This window comes from Salmo trutta, chromosome 20, assembly GCF_901001165.1.
Source record: "Salmo trutta chromosome 20, fSalTru1.1, whole genome shotgun sequence".
Lineage (NCBI taxonomy): Eukaryota > Metazoa > Chordata > Actinopteri > Salmoniformes > Salmonidae > Salmo > Salmo trutta.
In genome coordinates this window covers 51,247,966-51,272,138 of record NC_042976.1, presented here as the reverse complement: position 1 = coordinate 51,272,138, position 24,173 = coordinate 51,247,966, and the positions used below count along the sequence as shown (strand labels likewise).

General features: G+C 42.5%; 1 protein-coding gene across 3 annotated transcripts in view; it reads right to left on the bottom strand.

Moving 5' to 3' along the window:
* Positions 1-24,173, bottom strand: part of fgf14 (fibroblast growth factor 14) — a 297,252-nt gene that overhangs the window by 53,862 nt on the left and 219,217 nt on the right. For all 3 annotated transcript variants that reach the window (XM_029703647.1, XM_029703649.1, XM_029703648.1), the window contains exons 2-3: positions 19,280-19,390; positions 12,061-12,164 (exon numbers count right to left, since the gene is read on the bottom strand). In XM_029703647.1, the coding sequence (XP_029559507.1) occupies positions 12,061-12,164; positions 19,280-19,390 (215 nt within the window). The remainder of the gene's footprint in view (positions 1-12,060; positions 12,165-19,279; positions 19,391-24,173) is intronic.

The window sequence follows — 24,173 nt, the reverse complement described above, 5'->3', positions numbered from 1 at the left end:
TTTTATGAGGGGATTTGAAAAGTTATTTTATATGATATCTTCTAAAGATAGGTAAAGTAAATGACCTACAGTACAACCTTCTGGATGAATGCCAAGTCCATGATATGATCTGATTTTACATGAGTTCTTTTAGATATTACAATGCATTCGTTAAGTATTCAGACCCCTTGACTTTTTCCACATTTTGTTACATTACAACCTTATTCAAAATATATTAAAAACATTTTTTGTCACATCGATCTTCACACAATAACCCATAAGTATTCAGGCCCTTTGCTATAAGACTTGAAATTGAGTTTAGGTGCATCCTGAGCACCTGACAACTACAAATACCTAGACAACTACAACTACAAATACCTGAACAACTACAAATACCTAGGTGTCTGGTTAGACTGTAAACTCTCCTTCCAGACTCACATTAAGCATCTCCAATCCAAAATTAAATCTAGAATCGGCTTCCTATTTCGCAACAAAGCCTCCTTTACTCATGCTGCCAAACTTACCCTCGTAAAACTGACTATCCTACCGATCCTTGACTTTGGCGATGTCATTTACAAAATAGCTCCCAACACTCTACTCAGCAAACTGGATGTAGTCTATCACAGTGCCATCCGTTTTATCACCAAAGCCCCATATACTACCCACCACTGCGACCTGTATGCTCTCGTTGGCTGGCCCTCACTACATATCAGTCGCCAAACCCACTGGCTCCAGGTCATCTATAAGTAAGGTAAAGCCCTGCCTTATCTCAGCTCACTGGTCACCATAGCAACACCCACCTGTAGCACGCGCTCCAGCAGGTATATTGCACTGGCCATCCCCAAAGCCAACACTTCCTTTGGCTGCCTTTCCTTCCAGTTCTCTGCTTCCAATGACTGGAACAAATTGCAAAAATCTCTGAAGCTGGAGTCTTATTTCTCCCTTTCTAACTTGAAGCATCAGCTGTCAGAGCAGCTTACCGGTCACTGTACCTGTACACAGCCAATCTGTAAATAGCACACTCGACTACCTCATCCCCATATTATTACTTACCCTCTTTTTCTTTTGCACCCCAGTATCTCTACTTGAACATCCTCATCTGCACATCTATCACTCCAGTATTAATGATAAATTGTAATTATTTTCGCCTCTAGGGCCTATTTATTGCCTACCTCCCTACTCTTCTACATTTGCACACACTGTACATAGCTTTTTCTATTTTTCATTTATTTTGTGTTATTGACTGTATGTTTGTTTCTGTGTAACTATGTGTTGTTGTTTTTGTCGCACTGCTTTTCTTAATCTTGGCCAGTTCGCAGTTGTAAATGAGAACTTGTTCTCAACTGGCCTACCTGGTTAAATAAAGGTGAAATAAAAAAATCGAATGTTTTAAAAAATCCTGTTTCCACTGATCATCCGTGAGATGTTTCTACAACTTAATTGGAGTCCACCTGTGGTAAATTCAATTGATTGTACATGATTTGGAAAGACACACACATGTCTATATAACATCCCACAGTTGGCAGTACACAGTATATCAGAGCAAAAACCAAGTCATAAGGTTGAAGGAATTGGCCGTAGAGCTCCGAGACAGGACTGTGTCGAGGCACAGATCTGGGAAAGCAATGAAGGTCTCCATGAAAACAGTGGCCCCCATCATTCTTAAATGGAAGAAGTTTGGAAGCACCAAGACTATTCTTAGTGCTGGCCGGCTGGCTTAACTGAGAAATAGGGGGAGAAGGGCCTTAGTCAGCGAGGTGACCAAGAACCCGATGATCACTCTGACAGAGCTCCAGAGTTCCTCTGTGGAGATGGGAAAACCTTCCAGAAGCCCAACGATCTCTGCAGCACTCCACCAATCAGGCCATTATGGTAGTGGCCAGACGGAAGCAACTCCTCAGTAAAATACACATAACAGCCCGCTTGGAGTTTGCCAAAAGGCACCTAAAGACTCTCAGACCATGAGAAACAAGATTCTCTGGTTTGGTGAAACCAAGATTGAACTCTTTGGCCTGAATGCCAAGCATCACGTCTGGAAGAAACCTGGCACCATGCCTATGGTGAAGCATAGTGGTGGCAGCATCATGCTTTGGGGATGTTTTTCAGCGGCAAGGACTGGGAGACTAGTCAGGATCAAGGGAAAGATAAGCTGAGCAAAGTACAGAGAGATCCTTGATGAAAATATGCTCCAAACCGCTCAGGACCTCAGACTGGGGCGAAGGCTCCCCTTCCAACAGAACAACAATTGTAAGCACACAGCCAAGACAATGTCCTTGAGTGGCCCAGGCAGAGCCTGGACTTGAACCTGATCGAATTTCTCTGGAGAGACCTGAAAATAGCTGTGCAGCGACGCTCCCCATCCAACCTGGCAGAGCTTGAGAGGATCTGCAGAGAAGAATGGGAGAAACTTTGAGAGCAGCATGGACCAGATAGAACAAGACAGGAATGATAAATAGGAAAGTTTGTGCCAAAATAAAAAACACCCAAAGCACTAGGGACTCGTCTCCAGCATCCTCGCAAAGAATCACTCTGTTTCACGCTACCGACTCTTGTATAAGATGCTGCTCTCTATTCCTCCCTGAACACTCCCTGTCCTAAGTTACCCGTCGTTTTTTTCTTTCTTTTTTTCATTCATATTGATGCAATCTAAGTTTGTCCATGCATCACCTCCAACCTTTCATGTTTGGCCTAAATCGAGCACTGAAACGAAACAGGTGCCTTCTGCGGTCTCCGTTTTAAGCTTTATGATACCAAAAAAAAAGCCACTCTACACTCAGCTCCACTAGAATACTGCGTGAGATTGGTCTTCTGAAGGATCTCATTTCAACAGGGTCACTTCCTTGATGTGGCAAGTAAATTTGACAATTGTAAAAAGGTGCCACAAACAAACAAGTGCAGGCGTCAGATGAAGAAAACGCCTGCAGTCTGACTGAACAGTGAATTGAAGGAGGGAGGACAATTTCTAAAGAAAACCAACAGGCTGTGAAAATAACCTTTACACAGGAAAGTATGAGACTTATGAGCAAACCCAACACCAGCCACTTAGGTTTGCTAACGTGAACACTTCACAACGACCAATAGAAGTAAAACAATACAACACTGCCCAAGGCTTGTCAGGGGTTGTAATAGTCTTTTGGGAGTAATAACATGAACATGTTTAAAAATGTTTCTGGTTTGCTGTTTGCAAAAACAGTTCCATTACATTACATTACATCTGGAGAATACAATAAATCCTATTTCTCCATGTCCCCGTTTTGCGAGCCATGATAGAAAAACAGAAATCCCCCCTCGTCTTCTTATTATTCTGGAGAACTCTCTCATCCCTCTCCCAACAGAAGAGAAGAAATTAGACTGAGTTTATTGCCCTAGATACAAAGGTACTAGATTGAAAAGGGGAGAGATGATTGAACTCCCTTTTATTTTGTGGTGAGTCCTTTGTGCCAGGCAGCTCAGTCACTCTGATGCTATCTGTATTCTCTCATACTTTGTTCGCCGAGGATTTCTCAAAACCAGGGATGCTCAAAAGGCCTTCCGGCTCCTCTATCTGAAAGCCTACCAGACTCACTCTTTTATTCCTCTTATCAAAAAATAGAATTCTGCTTAGCATCAAATTGCGTAATCTCTGTCGTTGTGTTGATAATTGATTCATTATGGTGAAAGGAGAGGAAGAATTGATCATCCATTACTCAGATTTCATGAACCTGAAGTCGTGCTAAAACTAGAGGCGAAAGAGCTCCGCTAGAGATTGAAAGGACACTTAAAAAAAGCCAGGTTTCACCGACTTTCCCATTACATTTTTAAATCTTGCTCGCTAAAAGTACACTCTCCCATTACTTGAATGCAACCTCCAAGGCATTGGCTGGGATTGTAAGTGCACTATAATCAAATACACCTGATGGAGGGAAAAGGTGGATCATGAGCTCCCACACTCAGAACGAAAGACAGTGTGCAGTAAATGGCAGGAATAGATGCACAGTTGACATCGGAAGTTTACGTACACTTAGGTTTGAGTCATTAAAACCCGTTATTCAACCACTCCACAAATTTCTTGTTAACAAACTATAGTTTTGGAAAGTCGGTTAGGACATCTACTAAGTAATTTTTCCAACAATTGTTTACAGACAGATTATTTCACTTATAATTCAATGTATCACAATTCCAGTGGGTCAGAAGTTTACATACACTAAGTTGACTGTGCCTTTAAACAGCTTGGAAAATTACAGAAAATTATGTCATGGCTGTAGAAGCTTCTGATAGGCTAATTGACATCATTTGAGTCAATTGGAGGTGTACCTGTGGATGTATTTCAAGGCCTACCTTCGAACTCAGTGTCTCTTTGCTTGACATCATGGGAAAATCAAAAGAAGACCTCAGCCAAGACCTCAGAAAAAAAATTGTAGACCTCCACAAGTCTGGTTCATACTTGGGAGCAATTTCCAAACACCTGAAGGTACCACGTTCAGCTGTACAAACAATAGTATGCAAGTATAAACACCATGGGACCACGCAGCCATCATACCACTCAGAAAGGAGATGCGTTCTGTCTCCTAGAGATGAACGTACTTTGGTGCGAAAAGTGCAAATCAATCCCAGAACAACAGCAAAGGACCTTGTGAAGATGCTGGAGGAAACAGGTACAAAAGTATCTATATCCACAGTAAAATGAGTCCTATATCAACATCACCTGAAAGGCCGCTCAGCAAGGAAGAAGCCACTGCTCCAAAACCGCCATAAAAAAGCCAGACTATGGTTTGCAACTGCACATGGGGACAAAGATCGTACTTCTTGGAAAAATGTCCTCTGGTCTGATGAAACAAAAATAGAACTGTTTGGCCATAATGACCATCGTTATGTTTGGAGGAAAAAGGGGGAGGCTTGCAAGCCGAAGAACACCATCCCAACCATGAAGAACGGGGTGGCAGCATCATGTTGTGGGGGTGCTTTGCTGCAGGAGGGACTGGTGCACTTCACAAAATAGATGGCATCATGAGGAGGCAAAATAATGTGGATATATTGAAGCAACATCACAAGACATCAGTCAGGAAGTTAAAGCTTGGTCGCAAATGGATCTTCCAAATGGACAATGTGTCACGATTGTCGTTGAAGGAGGACCAAGGCGCAGCAGAAGTGTGAATACTCATGGTTTTTATTTACCCAAAAAAAAGGAGTAGAGCATCCACTTGAAAGAAACAAAACAACAAACAATACTCACAATGTGACGTGTGGCAGGCTAAACCAAACAAAGCAGTGCTCACAACAATTCCCCACAAACACACAGACAAACACACCCAACTAATATAGGACTTCCAATCAAAGGCAACACCACACAGCTGCCTTCAATTGGAAGTCCACCCCAATTACTTCTACATAGAAACACCCAACCTAGACAGAACAAAGAAAACCCAACTTCTTCTGCCACGCCCTGACCAACACTTAACACCTACTCCACCTGCTGGTCAGGACGTGACACAATGACCCCAAGCATACATCTAAAGTTGTGGCAAAATGGACACAATGGACAAAAAATTGACAAAATGGACAACAAATTCAAGGTATTGGAGAGGCCATCACAAAGCCCTGACCTCAATCCAATAGAAAATTTGTGGGCAGAACTGAAAAGGCGTATGCGAGCAAGGAGGCCTACAAGCCTGACTCAGTTACAGCAGCGCTGTCAGGAGGAATGGGCCAGAATTCACCCAACTTATTGTGGGAAGCTTGTGGAAGGCTACCCGAAATGTTTGACCCAAGTTAAACAATTTAAAGGAAATGCTAACAAATACTAATTGAGCGTATGTAGACTTCTGACCCACTGGGAATGTGATGGAAGAAATAAAAGGTTAAATAAATAATTCTCTCTACTGTTATTCTGACATTTCACAGTCTTAAAATAAAATGGTGATCCTAACTGACCTAAAACAGGGAATTTTTACTAGGATTAAATGTCAGGAATTGTGAAAAACTGAGTTTAAATGTATTTGGCTAAGGTGTATGTAAACTTCCAACTTCAACTGTAACTTGCTTTCAGGGGAGGATGAAAAAGAGATAAAATAGGAGGAGGAGGTGGGGGGGATGAGGTGTGTTTTCGCTAGCTGTGATTTTACGAGTAATTCACACACCAGAGAACAGCAAGAGAACAGCAAGAGAACTGAGTGTGACTGCGTGTGTGGCTGGTTGGATGGCAAGGGCCTGATCACAAAGCCCATTAGCACAGAAATGAGCTGCAAATTGAGCAGAAGAGCATTCTGAATGCTGGAGCGAATCTAGCAGTGTTAAACTCTTCCATGGGTTTTCCCATTTGAGACATGGATTGTGTATGTTTGACATTCAGAGGGTGAATGGGCAAGACAAAATATTTAAATGCCTTTGAACAGGGTTTGGTAGTAGGTGCCAGGTGCACTGGTTTGTGTCAGGAACTGCAACGTTGCTGTGTTTTTCACACTCAACAGTTTCCCGTGTGTATCAAGAATGATCCACCACCCACAGGACATCCAGCCAACTTGACACAACTGTGGGAAGCATTGGAGTCCCTGTGGAACACTTTTGACACCTTGTAGAGTCCATGCCGCGACGAATCGTGGCTGTTCTGAGGGAAAAAGGGGGTGCAACTGAATATTAGGAAGGTGCAAGCAGATTCCCACTCAACGTGTTTAAGCATTTCACATCACATTCTATGTTGCTTTTTTAAGACTAAAGCGTTATCAAAATATATATGTTGATAAAGGGACGGCGGGAGAATCAGATATAAGGAAAGATGGATTGAGAGAGCAAGAGAGAGGGAGAGAGGGAGAGCAAGTGAAAGACAACGAAGAGAGCAGAGAGCAAATTGTGCAGATCAAGTCCACATGCCAGCCACCCCACTGCCTCACCATCATCTGACATCGATCATCATCAATTCATCTAACTCCAGTGGGTTGCCAGAAGCACCAGTCTCCACCATGAGCGGGCACACTGTTAATCTACCTAATTGTTTGTATACTGTTATTTTTTATCTTTATCTGTAGGCCTACACTGCAATTCAACTTTTAGCTGTGAATGTGTAGCCTACAAGATGAAATGAACCAATGAAAAAAAGCACCTCTATATATTTACAGGTAACTGCCAAAATAAAGGAAACAGCAGATGCATCCACACAGGTGTGATTCCTGAGTTAATTAAACAATCAATTAAACAATCATGTGTGGATGCATCTGCTGTCATTATTTTGGCTACCATGGCTGAAGAAGAAGAAGAAGAGATCTCAGTGACTTTGAAAGAGGGTTTAAAGGGTGTGTGTGTGTCTGTGTGTGTGTGTCAGTTACCAGATCTCAACAAAATTGAACACTTATGGGAGATTCTGGAGCGGCGCCTGAGACAGTTTTTTCCACCACCATCAACAAACCACCAAATGGAATTTTGTTGAAGAATTATGTGGCGCATCCCTCTATCAGAGTTCTAGACACTTGTAGAATCTATACCAAGGCGCATTGAAGCTGTTCTGGCGGCTCGTGGTGGCCTAGCCTCGTCGAGAATCAGGCTTCCCTAAAATAGGAAGCCTGGAGAAGTTCATGGCAAGAAAATAGCTAAATAGGGGTGGCAACCCGGTGTAAATCTGTGACGTCTTGCAACACGTCAAACCAATCAAATGCCTTGCTTGAGCGGAGCTCCAATGGTGCTCACTAGATTTGTGTCGTAGGTGCAACGGTGTGTGAGGATGGCCGGGAAATCGCAGATTAAAACCCCATCAAAATATCTTGATTTATGTCAATTTTGTGTATAGAGCACACTTCTGGCAAAACAGAATTTGTTTTTTTCCTCCATGTTTTCTTCCATTTTCTGCAAAGTTGCAAAATAGCATACGAAACAACTGCAAAATGTGTCCTTCTCAGTCTGAAAACTGTGACGAACAAACACATAGCACCAACGGGCATGTAGGGAGGGTTCTTGAAATGTAGCATCCAATCAAAAATGTTATCGCTTGGAGCCAGCGGATCGATAAACTGTTTTTGCAATACAAAATTACCCCCAAGGGTGGCGTGACAACAGTTTGATTTTGTAGGTATGGCAACGCGAGACTAGTGGTGGCCCACTGCCCTATGAAGACACGTTATGTAATGCGCTATGTAGCATCCATAATGTAGATTCATTCCCAATCCCTACCGTAAATTCCCTAAACACAATCCATAGACTCTAGGTCAATCCTCTCCACTGTAATTCCCTTCATGGCTTTAGCCAAGCAGTGATTATAAAGTCGTACGGAATTCCATCGAAATACCTGCCTGCCTGTCGCTGGAAAACTGTGCCTCTATCCTCTGCACATAATGAATGAGGACAGCAAAGGGAATGAGAATTCAGTGTCCCTGATGCTCTATGTGGGATGGGAAGACATGAGAGGGATTTTAGGGCACTGATCCTGATGGATCTCCCTATGTGGGAGACGAGGTTAGGATGTTCTTCATCCTGATTAATATAGCTAACTAGGATTGGAAATGAAAGGAAATGAAAAGAGAGAGGAGATAAGGGGGAACTGAGAGGAGAGGAGAAGAGAGAGAAGAGGAGGCAAGGAAATAGAAATACAGGTAGTGGAAGATGGAGAAGGGAAGAGAAGAGAAAAGTGGAGATGAGAGAGGGTTGTGGGTAGAATGGTGTCTATTTGTCCTTGGGTGGAGTGTTATCATCTTAATTCAATTTGATTATATTAGTCAAACAACTGTTTTCTGCTTGTGTGGCATTTAGGACATAAAAGCATGACACACACAGGTCAAGCAAATAATAAATGAAGAAACAGTCAATACACATTACATGCAAAATTGGTCCAGCTAGGACATGTAACCATCTTTGTTATCATATCACATTATGCATTTTAGAGACGAGAGAGAAGAGGGTTGTGATTGGAATGGGGTTTTATCGTCTTCAAGGCTGCCTGCCATGAGGATGGCTAGTGTATTTTACAGAGGAAAAGTCAATACCGCAGGCAGGCCACTGACACTGCAGTCTGTTACAACTGGCCATGAGTAAGAGAAAGTAGTTCATTACTACACAAACTAGTTACCTTGAGAACACATTGTTCAAAATGGGACCTGTGGTTATACACCGACTATGCTAAGTAGACACTGAACGTACAAAACATTGAGATGCTCTTTCCATGACAGACTGACCAGGTGAATCCAGGTGAAAGCTACGATCCTTTATTGATGTCACTTGTTAAATCCACCTTAATCAGTGTAGATGAAGGGGAGGAAATGGGTTTAAGAATGACAATTGAGACATGGATTGTGTACGTGTGCCATTCTGAGGGTGAATGGGCAAGACAAAATATTTAAGTGACTTTGAACAGGGTATGGTATTTGGTGCCAGGCCCACCAGTTTGCATCAAGAACTGCAAAGCTGCTGGGTTTTTCACGCTCAACAGTTTCCCATGTGTATCAAGAATGGTCCATCACCCAAAGGACATCCAGCCAACTTGACACAACTGTGGGAAGCATTGGAGTCAACATGGGCCAGCATCCCTGTTGAACACTTTCGACACCTTGCAGAGTCCATGCCCCGACGAATTGAGGCTGTTCTGAGGGCAAAAGTGGGGGATGCAAATCAGCATTCGGAATTTGTACACTTTGTGTATAAGTCACGCTCTCAAACATTCATATCACTGCACAGGAGCGTTAACATATCATGGTATGTAAATTATTTGCTGTATATAGATAAACCACGATTGTGTTTCTATCAATTTCCTTTTCCCAAGTAATCCCCAAAGCATTAGGCTCTTTGGACCAGATTTACTTAGAGTTTGCACCAGATGTAATGTTTTTCTTTTTGCTAAAAATGTTAAAATATGAGCCTGTCTTCATTGACACATCATACTGTATTCCTTCTCATAACCTTTATTTTACTTTATTTTGTTCGGTATTCAATTCTTAATTCCAATTTAGAAAAAAATATGCATACATTTTGCATCTAAAATAAAATATATACAATACAATAAAATATAAATATGTTATTCTACACAGCATGACAAACTGTCTCTCCATTTCCATTTTGCACCGTTTTTCTTGATGCATGGACTGGAAATATCTAGTTGATGTGATTCTGGAGGTACTTGATGTGATTAATATAAATCTATATGCATGAAACCGTGTGTAATGGGATTTCTCACCTTCTCTGCAGAGCAATTAGCCTTGAAATACTGCAGTAAATATTCTCAACACCAACATTGCTCTGCTGCAAAAAGTTTTAACTCTGATTCCGGAAACGAAGAGAAGGTTGACATCTTCCCTTTAGAATAAACAGTGGGATTTGATATTGTGTGTTTGTGTGTGTGTGTGTGTGTGTGTGTGTGTGTGTGTGTGTGTGTGTGTGTGTGTGTGTGTCTAAAATGCATAATGTGATAGGATAACAAAGGTGTCTGAGCTGGACATACAGTGCCTTCGGAAAGTATTCAGACCACTTGACTTTTTCCACATTTTGTTACTTATTCTAAAATGGATTAAAAAAATAAAACATCTCAGCAAGTTCATCAAAATTGTTGCAAGTTTATTCCAAATAAAAAACAGCAATACCTTATTTACATAAGTATTCAGACCCTTTGCTATGAGACTAAAAATTTAGCTCAGGTGCATCCTGTTTCCATTAATCATCCTTGAGATGTTTCTACAATTTGATTGGAGTCCATCTGTGGTAAATTCTATTGATTGGACATGATTTGGAAAGGCACACACCTGTCTATATAAGGTCCCACAGTTGACAGTGCATGTCAGAGCAAAAACCAAGCCATGAGGTCGAAGGAACTGTTCGTAGAGCTCCAAGACAGGATTGTATTGAGGCACAGACCTGGGGTAGGGTACCAAAACATTTCTGCAACATTGAAGGTCCCCAAGAACACAGTGGCCCCCATCATTCTTATATTGAAGAAGTTTGGAACCACCAAGACTCTTCCTAGAGCTGGCTGCCCGGCCAAACCGAGCAATCGGAGGAGAAGGGCCTTGGTCAGGGAGGTGACCAAGAACCCGACAGTCACTCTGAAAGAGCTCAGAGTTCCTCTGTGGAGATGGGAGAACCTTCCAGAAGGACAACTATCTCGGCAGTACTCCACCAATCAGGCCTTTATGGTAGAGTGGGCAGACGGAAGAAACTCCTCTGCAAAAGGCACATGACAGCCCGCTTGCAGTTTGCCAAAAGACACAGTAAGACTCTCAGGCCACGAGAAACCAGATTCTCTGGTCTGATGAAACCAAGATTGAACTCTTTGGCTTGAATGCCAAGCATCACGTCTGGAGGAAGCCTGGCAACATCCCTACGGTGAAGCATGGTGGTTGCAGCATCATGCTGTGGGGATATTTTTCAACAGCAGGGACTGGAAGAGTAGTCAGGAGATCCTTGATGAAAATCTGCTCCAGAGCGCTCAGGACCTCAGACTGGGGCGAAGGTTCACCTTCCAACAGGACAATGACCCTAATCACACAACCAAGACAATGCAGGAGTGGCTTTGGGACAAGTCTCTGAATGTCCTTGATTGGCCCAGGCAGAGCCCGGACTTGAACCCGATCTAACATCTCTGGAGAGACCTGAAAATAGCTGTGCCGCAACGCTCCCCATCCAACCTGACAGACCTTGAGAGGATCTGCAGAGGAATGGGAGAAACTCCCCAAATACAGGTCTGCCAAGCTTGTAGCGTTATATCTAAGAAGACTGAAGGCTGTAATCGCTGCCAAAGTTGCTTCAACAAAGTACTGAGAAAAGGGTCTGAATACTTATGTAAATGTGATATTTTTTTAGTTTTTTTTATACATTTGCAAAAACAAAACAAAAAAAATTTTTTTTGCTTTGTCATTATGGCGTATTGTGTGTAGATTGATAAGGTAAAAACCTTTTTTTTAATACATTTTAGAATAAGGCTGTAACGTAACAAAAAAGTGGAAAAAGTCAAGGGATCTGAATACTTTCCGAATGCTCTGAATACTCATTTGCATGTAATGTATATTGACTGTTTCTTGAATTATTATTTGCATGACCTGTGTGTGTCATTCCTTCATGCCTTAAATGTTACAAAAGCTGAAAATACAGTTGAATGAAACAGCATAAAACAGAAGAGAATATACTGTTACTCACTGATGTGTACAGATGGCCCTCCCCGTTCATGGAGATGTATAACCCTGTCTTCACAGACTGAATCGCAACAACTCGGAGACCCACAGGAATCAAGTTGAACAAAGCTGGAAGACAGAAAGATGGAAAGAGCGGCAGAGGGGGACAGAGTCAGAGACAAGCGGAGACAGACAGACAGACAGACAGACAGACAGACAGACAGACAGACAGACAGACAGACAGACCAATTCCCCATTCAAACCACTGGAGAAAACCCTTCACAACATTTTCCGCCAAGATAGAACTGCCAAAGGGGGCGGTGTTGCAATCTACTGCAGAGATAGCCTGCAGAGACCTTTCCAGAAACAAGTCTCTCACCGTTGCCACTTGCTATAGACCACCCTCTGTCCCCAGCTGTGCCCTGGACACCATATGTGAATTGATTGCCCCCCATCTATCTTCAGAGCTCGTGCTATTAGGTGACCTATACTGGGACATGCTTAACACCCCGGCCATCCTACAATCTAAGCTTGATGCCCTCAATCTCACACAAATTATCAATGAACCTACCAGGTACAACCCCAAATCCGTAAACACGGGCACCCTCATAGATATCATCAACCAACTCGCCCTCCAAATACACCTCTGCTGTTTTCAACCAAGATCTCAGCGATCACTGCCTCATTGCCTGCATCCGTAATGGGTCTGCGGTCAAACGACCACCCCTCATCACTGTCAAACGCTCCCTAAAACACTTCGGCGAGCAGGCCTTTCTAATCAACCTGGCCGGGGTATCCTGGAATGATTTTGACCTCATCCCGTCAGTAGAGGATGCCTGGTTATTCTTTAAAAGTGCCTTCCTCACCATCTTAAATAAGCATGCTCCATTCAAAAAAAGTAAAACCAGGAACAAATATAGCCCTTGGTTCACTCCAGACCTGTCTGCCCTTAACCAGCACAAAAACATTCTGTGGCGTACTGCATTAGCATCGAGTAGCCCCATGATATGCAACTTTTCAGGGAAGTTAGGAACCTATATACACATGCAGTTAGGAAAGCTAAGGATAGCTTTTTCAAACAGAAAGTTGCATCCTGAAGCACAAACTCAAACAAGTTCTGGGACACTGTAAAGTCCATGAGGAATAAGAGCACCTCCTCCCAGCTGCCCACTGCACTGAGGCTAGGAAACACTGACACCACCGATAAATCCACTATAATTGAGAATTTCAATAAGCATTTCTCTACGGCTGGCCATGCTTTCCACCTGGCTACCCGTACCCCGGTCAACTGCCCGGCACCACCCACAGCAACTCACCCAAGCCTCAACCATTTTTCTTTCACCCAAATCCAGATAGCTGATGATCTGAAAGAGCTGCAAAATCTGGAACCCTACAAATCAGCCGGGCTAGACAATCTGGACCCTCTCTTTCTAAAATGATCTGCCGAAATTGTTGAAACCACTATTACTAGCCTGTTCAACCTCTCTTTCGTACCGTCTGAGATTCCCAAAGATTGGAAAGCTGCTGCGATCATCCCCCTCTTCAAGGGGGGAGACACTCTAGACCCAAACTGCTACAGACCTATATAAATCCTACCCTGCCTTTCTAAGGTCTTCGAAAGCCAAGTTAACAAACAGATCACCAACCATTTTTGAATCCCACCGTACCTTCTCCACTATAAAATCTGGTTTCAGATCTGGTCATGTGTGCACCTCAGCCACGCTCAAGGTCCTAAACGATATCATAACTGCCATCGATAAGAGACATTACTGTGCAGCCGTATTCATCGACCTGGCCAAGGCCAGGTTTCTCAAATGACTGCTCGCCTGGTTCACCAACTACTTCTCTGATAGAGTTCAGTGTGTCAAATCGGAGAGCCTGTTGTCCGGACCTCTGGCAGTCTCTGTAGGGGTGCCACAGGGTTCAATACTCGGGCCAACTCTCTTCTCTGTATACATCAATGATGTCGCTCTTGCTGCTGGTGATTCTCTGATCCACCTCAACGCAGATGACACCATTCTGTATACATTAACATTTAACATTTAAGTCATTTAGCAGACGCTCTTATCCAGAGCGACTTACAAATTGGTGCATTCACCTATAATATCCAGTAGAACAACCACTTTACAATAGTGCATCTAAATCTTTTAAAGGGGGGGGGGGTTAGAAGGATTACTTTATCCTATCCCAGGTATTCCTTAAAGAGGTGGGGTTTCAGGTGTCTCCGGAAGGTGGTGGTTGACTCCGCTGTCCTGGCATCGTGAGGGAGCTTGTTCCACCATTGGGGTGCCAGAGCAGCGAACAGTTTTGATTGGGCTGAGCGGGAACTGTATACTTCTGGCCCTTCTTTGGACACTGTGTTAACAAACCTCCAGACGAGCTTCAATGCCATACAACTTTCCTTCCGTGGCCTCCAACTGCTCTTAAATGCAAGTAAAACTAAATGCATGCTCTTCAACCGGTCGCTGTTCGCACCTGCCCGCCCTTCCAGCATCACTACTCTGGACGGTTCTGATTTAGAATATGTGGACAACTACAAATACCTAGGTGTCTGGTTAGACTGTAAACTCTCCTTCGAGACTCACATTAAGCATCTCCAATCCCAAAATGAAATCTAGAATCGGCTTCCTATTTCGCAACAAAGCATCCTTCACTCATGCTGCCAAACATACCCTCGTAAAACTGACTATTCTACCGATCCTCGACTTCGGCGATGTCATTTACAAAATAGCCTCCAACATTCTACGCAACAAATTGGATGCAGTCTATCACAGTGCCATCTGTTTTGTCACCAAAGCCCCATATACTACCCACCACTGCGACCTGTACGCGCTCATTGGCTGGCCCTCGCTTCATACTCGTCGCCAAACCCACTGGCTCCAGGTCATCTACAAGTCTCTGCTAGGTAAAGTCCCACCTTATCTCAGCTCACAGCTCAGCACCCACCTGTAGCACGCACTCCAGCAGGTATACCTCACTAGTCACCCCCAAAGCCAATTCTTCCTTTGGCCGCCTTTCCTTTCAGTTCTCTGCTGCCAATGACTGGAACGAACTGCAAAAATCACTGAAGCTGGAGACTCATATCTCCCTCACTAGCTTTAAGCACCAGCTGTCAGAACAGCTCACAGATCACTGCACCTGCACATAGCCCATCTGCAAATAGCCCATCCAACTACCTCATCTCCTTACTGTATTTATTTATTTATTTATCTTGCTCCTTTGCACCCCAGTATCTCTACTTGCACATTCATCTTCTGCACATCAATCACTCCAGTGTCTAATTGGTATATTGTAATTACTTCGCCACCATGGCCTATTTATTGCCTTACCTCCCTTATCTTACCTCATTTGCACACACTGTATATAGATTTTCTTTAACTGTATTATTGACTGTATGTTTTGTTTATTCCATGTGTAACTCTGTGTTGTTGTATGTGTCAAACTGCTTTGCTTTATTCTTGGCCAGGTCGCAGTTGTAAATGAGAACTTGTTCCTGGTTAAATAAAGGTGAAATAAAAATAAAAATAAACAATGATCTCAAATAATCTTTTCAATACAGAATTAAATTAAACACAGACTACCCCTTGCTGATCAGGAGACTCTTGGATATGTTGTGGTGGACTGTCGTTACAATTGCTTTACAGAAACCTGGTAAAATTAAGTTTGTAGTGTGGCTAGCCATTGGATGGCTCTGAATGCACTGTCAGCATGCAGTCAATGCTACTAACTATTTTTGGAGCTAACTAGTGGTCTCAAATCGTATCCTGATGTCGACAGCAGATGAACGTTATATTAATAATTTCGCTAACTTAGCTAATTAACATACATTTAGCTAATTAACATAACTTAGCTAATTAACATACAAAACATGTTAGCTATATTACCTTGCTAGCTAGTTAGCATTAGCAAAATGTTCAATGGAGGTCAATTAAAGCTAGTAGTGCTGAGTGATTAGTGCTTTTTGAGATGGGTTCAGTTTCCATTCGATTAAAAAAAAATGTTTTTACACTAAATGCATTATGAAATAATTCCCTCAGCCATCACCTGCCTTTTTTCCTGACACTGACAGTGGGTTGAACGCTGTAACAACACAGAATAAAACTATTCATAAGAGCACCATGATGGTGGTGAATTCCCATCACTGCTTATCACTTATTAACCATCATTTAAGCACATTAATTACCTTACTTTAATAATAGATTTCAGCTGTGTATATAACTTATATTTTTTATGACTTCATTATTTTCATTCCTTAAAAGTCATCATCTCATCTCTGCTCAGGCAGTAGCAACCAGCCATCCAGACAACCATCTCACGTTATCGCTGTGCTCCCCATTGAATGAGTCATCCTAATTAACTAGGCTAGTAGTAGCTAGCTGGCTGCCAAAATCATTTTACTAGTTCTTCAAAGTAGACTGCTAATTACCAACTACTTCAACTATTAATCAGGTAGAGCTGCCTCACTGTCTCTTTCCCTCTCGTTGTTGTGTTGTGTTATTCCTCTCTCATGCGGTCTCATATGGTCTGTGTGTGTATCCGCCTCTGTCCATGGCCGGAAAGAACAGGCGCAATGGATTCTATCTAGAGAAAAGAAGTGTTGAGCTCACAAAAAAATAAATACATGGAATTCAAGTAACTCAACCCCCCAAAAATAAAGACATTTCGGTTAATCGCTCAGCACTAAGAGCTAGCTAACCTGCTAGCAAACAATGTAACAAAAGTATAATTGTGTTACATTGATGGACCTGGGAAGTAGCACTGGAAAAACTGGAGCCACCATAGGAGCGTGGCTGATTTAATATGTCCTTTTTGGCCGTAAAACATACTTTGGCCCTGTTAGGTAATGGCCATTGTTTTGTTTGTACTGATTGAGAAATAACAGGGTTAGTCTTGGCGGCGACACTAAGCATTCGCATCCCAAATGGCACCCTATTCCCAACATAGTACACTAGTTTTGTGTAGAGCCCTATAGGTTGTACCAATGTATAGGGAATAGGGTGCCATTTGGGATACAGACAGTGTGTGTATGGCTGATTTGGATGCACAGTAATAAGCTCTCCTGACCATTTGAGGTAATTGGTATTGGCGTGGATGTACAGTAGGTAGAGAAGAGTGAGGGATGTGAGACGTACATTGCCTTCGGAAAGTATTCAGACTCCAATACTTTTTCCACATTGTGTTATGTTACAGTCTTATTCTGAAATGTATTCAATTGTTTTTTCCCCCTCATCAATCTGCACACAATACCCCTTAATGACAAAGCAAAAACAGGTTTTTAGAAATTTAAAAAACTGAAATATCACATTTATAGTATTCAGATCCTTTACTCAGTACTAGGAAGAGTCTTGGTGGTTCCAAACGTCTTCCATTTAAGAATGATGGAGGCCACTGTGTTCTTGGGGACCTTCAATGCTGCAGAAATGTTTTGGTACCCTTCCTCAGATCTGTGCCTCGACACAATCCTGTCTCTGAGCTCTAATGACAATTCCTTCGACCTCATGGTTTGGTTTTTGCTCTGACATGCACTGTCAACTGTGGGACCTTATATAGGCAGGTGTGTGCCTTTCCAAATCATGTCCAATCAATTGAATTTACCACAGGTAGACTCCAATAAAATTGTTGAAACATCTCAAGGATGATCAATGAAAATAGGATGCACCTGAACACAATTTCGAGTCCCATAGCAAAGGGTCTGAATACTTACGTAAATAAGGTATTTCTGTTGTTTTGTATACATTTGCAAACCCTTCTAAAAACCTGTTTTCACTTTGTCATTATGGGGTATTGTGTGTAGATTGCTGAGGATTTTTTTTATATAATCCATTTTCGAGTAAAGCTGTAACATAACAAAATGTGAAAAAAGTCAAGGGGTCTGAATACTTTCCGAAGGCACTGTATGTATGGACACTGGGTTTTTAGAGGCATTGAGCCAATATGGGATAGGGATTTTGGCTGATACTGTGTTGTGCAAATGTTGTTACTGTGTTAACATCATGTCACTACATCGCTGAAAGTTCTATGTGGTCCGACTGAACGTTCTACTCAATGCATTATCAATTGGTGCTGATGAAGTGAATGACAAAGTTGTTTCCCACAAATGATTTGCCTATTTTAGCAATGTCATCGTATTTCTAAGACAATGTAGTGTAATTTAGACAACATCGTCATTAACACCTGTTTAGAAAAGTTGGTCCTCAGTCCTTAGTGAATGTTCATAACAATGGCATGACCGTGAAACCCATGAATAGTTTATATTGTTTCTTAATGACATAACATATGGATGGATTCTTTGGTCCAACTGACTATTGATCTTACAATCATTACTTTAGTAACATAACATATTCACATATTTAATTACATTTCATACCATATTATTTATGATATCTATCATGTGTGCATGTGTGTATGTGTAGGTGCCCCTTGTATATCCATAAACAAGGTTCTATTGGTCTATGGAAGTGACACGTGTCATCTCTGCTCCTAGTGACAGACACAGAGACAAAGCAGTGTCAAGCTAGAGTTAGCGCCACATACTGAAATCAAATTAACCAGCTAGCCTGGAGCACTAAGGAAGCTGTGCCAGCGAAGAGCTAAGAATACTATTCTCTCTAGCTAGCCCACTGTTTCTTGGACCACTTTCCCTCTCAGAGAGAAGAACCCATCTGCTTTCTGTGATTGTCATTTGAGATATGTGCCGGTACAAAAAAGCAATATAATACAAGTGAGGTTGGGATATTTAATCAATGTGTTGACCAGCTCAACATTTTGATTTTCTATATTGTCATCATGGACAGATAAAATTATAGATTTATCAACCTGAACCACATGTAAACAGTTTACCATTATTTATCTTAAATCATACATCATATATAAAAAAATATCTTCATTTGCTGATTATGAGACACCACAGTAGCTATGACCCAATATCTAGACTTGCATACTACTTAGAATGCAGTATTGGCCATGCATACTAAACAGTTTCACACTAATGTATGCAAAGTGACAACTTGTTGATCCTGTAGCGCAGTGGTTCACAAACTTTTTCGGTTGCTGTACCACCAACTGAATTTAGCTCTGCCCGGAGTACCCTGAAGTACCTCCTCATGTGTATTTTACCAGTAGGCCTATGGTCTCATGAGTCTTCTCAAGTACCCCCTGTGGATAGGCCAAGTACACCCAGGTCCTAGTACCCCTGGCTGGGATCCACTGCTGTAGCAGGATAGATGAAGAGACTGTATACTCACAGGAGTTACTGCTGTCATCCTTGGTCCCATCGAGAGAACCATCTGGGTTCATTTGCAAGTAGTATCCCTGCCTGCAATATAACCTGGTCACTATACCCTTGAGCTGGGGATCTGAAACAGAGAGAGAGAGAGAGAGAGGGAAGCAGGGAAAAAAATAGAGATAGGTTAGCAACAGTATACAAATAGTTAGACCAGCTCAATATAATTTATATTTTCAACCGAAGGAGAGAGAAGAGGACTCTACCACACAAATGCTGCACCAAAGAAACACTTCATATAGACATAGAGCAAATATTCAAATCTCTATATGAACTGTAATATACTGTAAATGTAGAGAAGAGAGGTAAAGGATCACAGAGTAAAGAGCAACCAATCCATTCTTATGTGGAAATTGTTTGAATATATTGTTTCATAATCCACTGTTTGTGTCTGGTTTGAAAACCATTCCAGAAAACAAAGTACCTAACTCTTTATGATTGTTTTATGACCATTGTGAATTTTCAGAGGCAAATCATGTAGCTAAAATGTACTGCATAAAAGCCATGCCTTACTCAGAAATTGGCCCAATCAAATGTGATTAAATTAATATGAAAGTCGGTCTGATAGCAAACTCAACAGCACCCTCTTCAGTTCTCTTCTCTGTGAGGGGAAATAATGGGTAATGTTGCACTGTAAATTCATCACAGGGTTGTCATGTGAATTAGGGGATAAGATGGCCTATATTGTCTTAATAGAGCTGGGGAAATGCTCTGGTTTAAAGTCTATTTTATCATTCATAATTACAGATAAGAGTTCAAGCGAATGTTCAAGTCCTTTTCAAAACAGAATAATTTAACTGAAACAATTGTCTTAGCTCCTGTAGTTAAACGTGGATGTTTGAGTGAGATGTTAGTATTGGAACAGGTAGTAAGCTTTTAAGAGCTGCTTCCACCCACCACATTGGGAGGTCTTGCCGTGAACTCTTTATACATGCACAGTTTCCACAGAAGAACAGTTGCATCCACTAAGAAATAAACATAATGCATTCATCTATGTACAACACTTTAGCATGTGTGTGTGTGTGTGTGTGTGTGTGTGTGTGTGTCGCCAGTGTGTGTGTTTCACCTGTATGTGTGTATGTGTGCCTCCTGTGTGTGTGGGTGTGTGTGTGTGTGTGTGTGTGTGTGTGTGTGTGTGTGTGGTCTACCCAAGGGCCTAATGCCTTCCACATTAGCCTTATCATAGAGACAGCTATCAGGCCAGATTTGATTCTCACTAAGCCCTGAGGAGATGAATAATCACATGAGCCCTGTGTGTGTGTGTGTGTGTGTGTATGTGTGTGTGTGTGTGTGTGTGTGTGTGTGTGTGTGTGTGTGTGTGTGTGTGTGTGTGTGTGTGTGTGTGTGTGTGTGTGCATTTATGTGAGTGTGACTAAAAAAAGGTAGAATTGCCAATGCGTATTAGGTGCTTTTATCCAAAGTGACAACTTTGAGTCCACACATTTTTGTATGTGACCCCAGTGGGAATCGAACCCACAACTCTGGTGTTGCTAGTGCCACACACAACCACTACAATACTGTAAAATACAATACATGATTACAATACAGATGAAAGGTGTATGATTGCCATCCCAATGAGAGTACCATGACATAAATTCAGACCTATGTCAGGCTTTGATTCTCCATGCCAAAAGGTTTTTTCCCCAGGTGCATGAACAATGAGGACATTTACTGCAAGGTCGATGAGAACCTATGCTCAAGACAGGCTTGATGCAAACTAGTGCCTACTAAACATTCGTTTCATTTGATTACAGTTCACCTATGTTGTAATTATATCTGAAAAATACATTTATTTTTTGCATCAAGGATTGTGAGAGATCACACTTCTGTTTTCGACTCTCCCTCTCTCTCTCTCTCTTTCTCTACCGCACCTGCTGTCTCGACCTCTGAATGCTCAGCTATGAAAAGCCAACTGACATTTACTCCTTCGGTGCTGACCTGTTGCACCCTCTACAACCACTGTGATTATTATCTGACCCTGCTGGTCATCCTGCAGGATGGCGTAGCAGTCGGACGTGTGTTTGTCTTGTCCCGTCTTGTCCCATGTAAATAGTCGGTTTCATCGTTTTTTTCGTATATATTTTAATCTCACTTTCTATCTACAAACTAAATATACTTTACTGCAACCCACCTCACCCAATGTGGTACGGATCTGCTATTTTTATACATTATAACAGGAACCTCCATCAGCGGCTAGCCAGCTAACTAGCTACTAGATAGTAGTCACTGTTAGCCACGGCTAACGGCCTTCACCTTTAGCTCGGACACCAGCCAGCATTAGCTCGGTCAATACCTGCCAGTCTGCACAGCGTGATATCAACCCAGAGTATATCGGACTACTTTTCTCCACTACATCACCGGATTCCAGCCGCAAGCTCTGGACCATTACACTGGATCATCGCAGCTAGCTAGCTGCAACCAAAGGACTTCCGCTGGCTAACGCCTCTGTCCCGTAGCAAGCACCAGTTAGCCTTGAGCTAGCCTCGAGCTAGGCCCATCTCCCAGCTAGCCAAAGAGGTATACCCGCTCCGTGGAATACAATACCTCTTTTGCCAATTGACCTGGACCCTTTATTGCCGACACGGAGCCCAGCCAATCCATCACGACTGGTCTACCGATGTAATCGTTTGATGTGGTTTCAACAGGTTTTTCAATTGCGATGTCGCCAAAGACCCATCTGCTTGTCCCGGCCCAGTAGCTTTCTGAATGCCGTGCCTCCCACTCGGCTAGCATAGTAGCGACTACCGAACGGCTCCCGGACTCACCTATTGCTGCTCATTGGACCCTATGATCACTCGGCTACACATGCCTCTCCCTAATGTCAATATGCCTTGTCTTCTGCTGTTTCGGTTAGTTATTGTTTTATTTTAATGTAGAGCCCCTAGTCCAGCTCAACATGCCTTCGATAGCTCTTTTGTCACACACCCCACACATGGGGAGACCTCACCTGGCTTAGCTGGTGCATCCAGAGATGCAAGCTCTCTCATCGTCACTCAATGCCTAGGTTTACCCCCACTGTACTCACATTCTACCGTACCTTTGTCTGTACATTATGCCCTGAATCTATTCTACCATGCTCAGGAATCTGCCCCTTTTATTCTCAGTTCCCAACGCACTAGACCACCAGTTTTTATAGCCTTTAGCCGTACCCTTATCCTACTCCTCCTCTATTCCTCTGGTGATGTAGAGGTTAATCCAGGCCCTGCAGCCCCCAGCATCACACCTATTCCCCAGACACTCTCATTTGTAACCGTGAAAGCCTTGGTTTCATGGATGTTAACGTCAGAAGCCTCGTCCATAAATGTGTTTTATTCACTGCTTTAGCACACTCCACCAACCCTGACGTCCTAGCCGTGTCTGAATCCTGGCTTAATAAGGCCAACAAAAATTCTGAAATTTCCATCCCCAACTACAACATTTTCCATCAAGATAGAACTGCCAAAGGGGGCGGAGTTGCAATCTACTGCAGAGGATAGCCTGCAGAGTTCTGTCATACTATCCAGGTCTGTGCCCAAACAGTTCGAGCTTTTACTTCTAAAAATCCACCTTTCCAGAAATAAGTCTCTCATCGTTGCCGCTTGTTATAGACCCCCCCTCAGCCCACAGCTGTGCCCTGGACACCATATGTGAATTGATTGCCCCCCATCCATCTTCAGAGTTCGTACTGTTAGGTGACCTAAATTTGGATATGTTTAGCACCCCGGCCGTCCTACAATCTAAGCTAGATGCCCTCAATCTCACACAAATCATCAAGGAACCCACCAGGTACAACCCTAAATCCGTAACCATGGACACCCTCATAGATATCATCCTGACCAACTTGCCCTCTAAATATACCTCTGCTGTCTTCAACCTGGATCTCAGCGATCACTGCCTCATTGCCTGCGTCCGTAATGGGCCTGCGGTCAAACGACTACCCCTCATCACTGTCAAACGCTCCCTAAAACACTTCAGCGAGCAGGCCTTTCTAATCGACCTGGCCCGGGTCTCCTGGAAGGATATTGACCTCATCCTGTCAGCAGAGGATGCCTGGTTGTTCTTTAAAAGTGCTTTCCTCACCATCTTCAATAAGCATGTCCCATTCAAAAAATGTAGAACTAAGAGTCTGGTTCACTCCAGACTTGACTGCCCTTGACCATCACAAAAACATCCTGTGGCGTAATGCATTAGCATTGAATAGCCCCCGCGATATGCAACTTTTCAGAGAAGTCAGGAAACAATATACGCAGCACGCGCTCCAGCAGGTATATTTCACTGGTCATCCCCAAAGCCAACACCTCCTTTGGCCGCCTTTCCTTCCAGTTCTCTGCTGCCAATGACTGGAAAGAATTGCAAAAATCACTGAAGATGGAGACTTACAGTATATCTCCCTCACTAACTTTAAGCATCAGCTGTCAGAGCAGCTTACCGATCACTGTACCTGTATACAGTCCATCTGAAAATAGCACACCCAACTACCTGATCCACATATTGTTATTTATTTTTTTGCTCTTTTGCACCCCAGTATCTCTACTTGCACATCATCATCTGCACATTTATCACTCCAGTGTTAATGCTAGATTGTAATTATTTCGCCACTATGGCCTATTTATTGCCTTACCTCCCTAACCTTACTACACTTGCACACACTGTACATAGATTTTACTATTGTGTTATTGACTGTACATTTGTTTATCCCATGTTTAACTCTGTGTTGTTGTTTTTGTCGCACTGCTTTGCTTTATCATGGCAAGGTCGCAGTTGTTCTTAACTGGCCTACCTGGTTAAATAAAGTTGATAAAAATAAAATGTAATCCATGAATGTTTGAACATCTTGATAAACAATCTGGCCTAAATGGCTGTGTACTCTTAACATC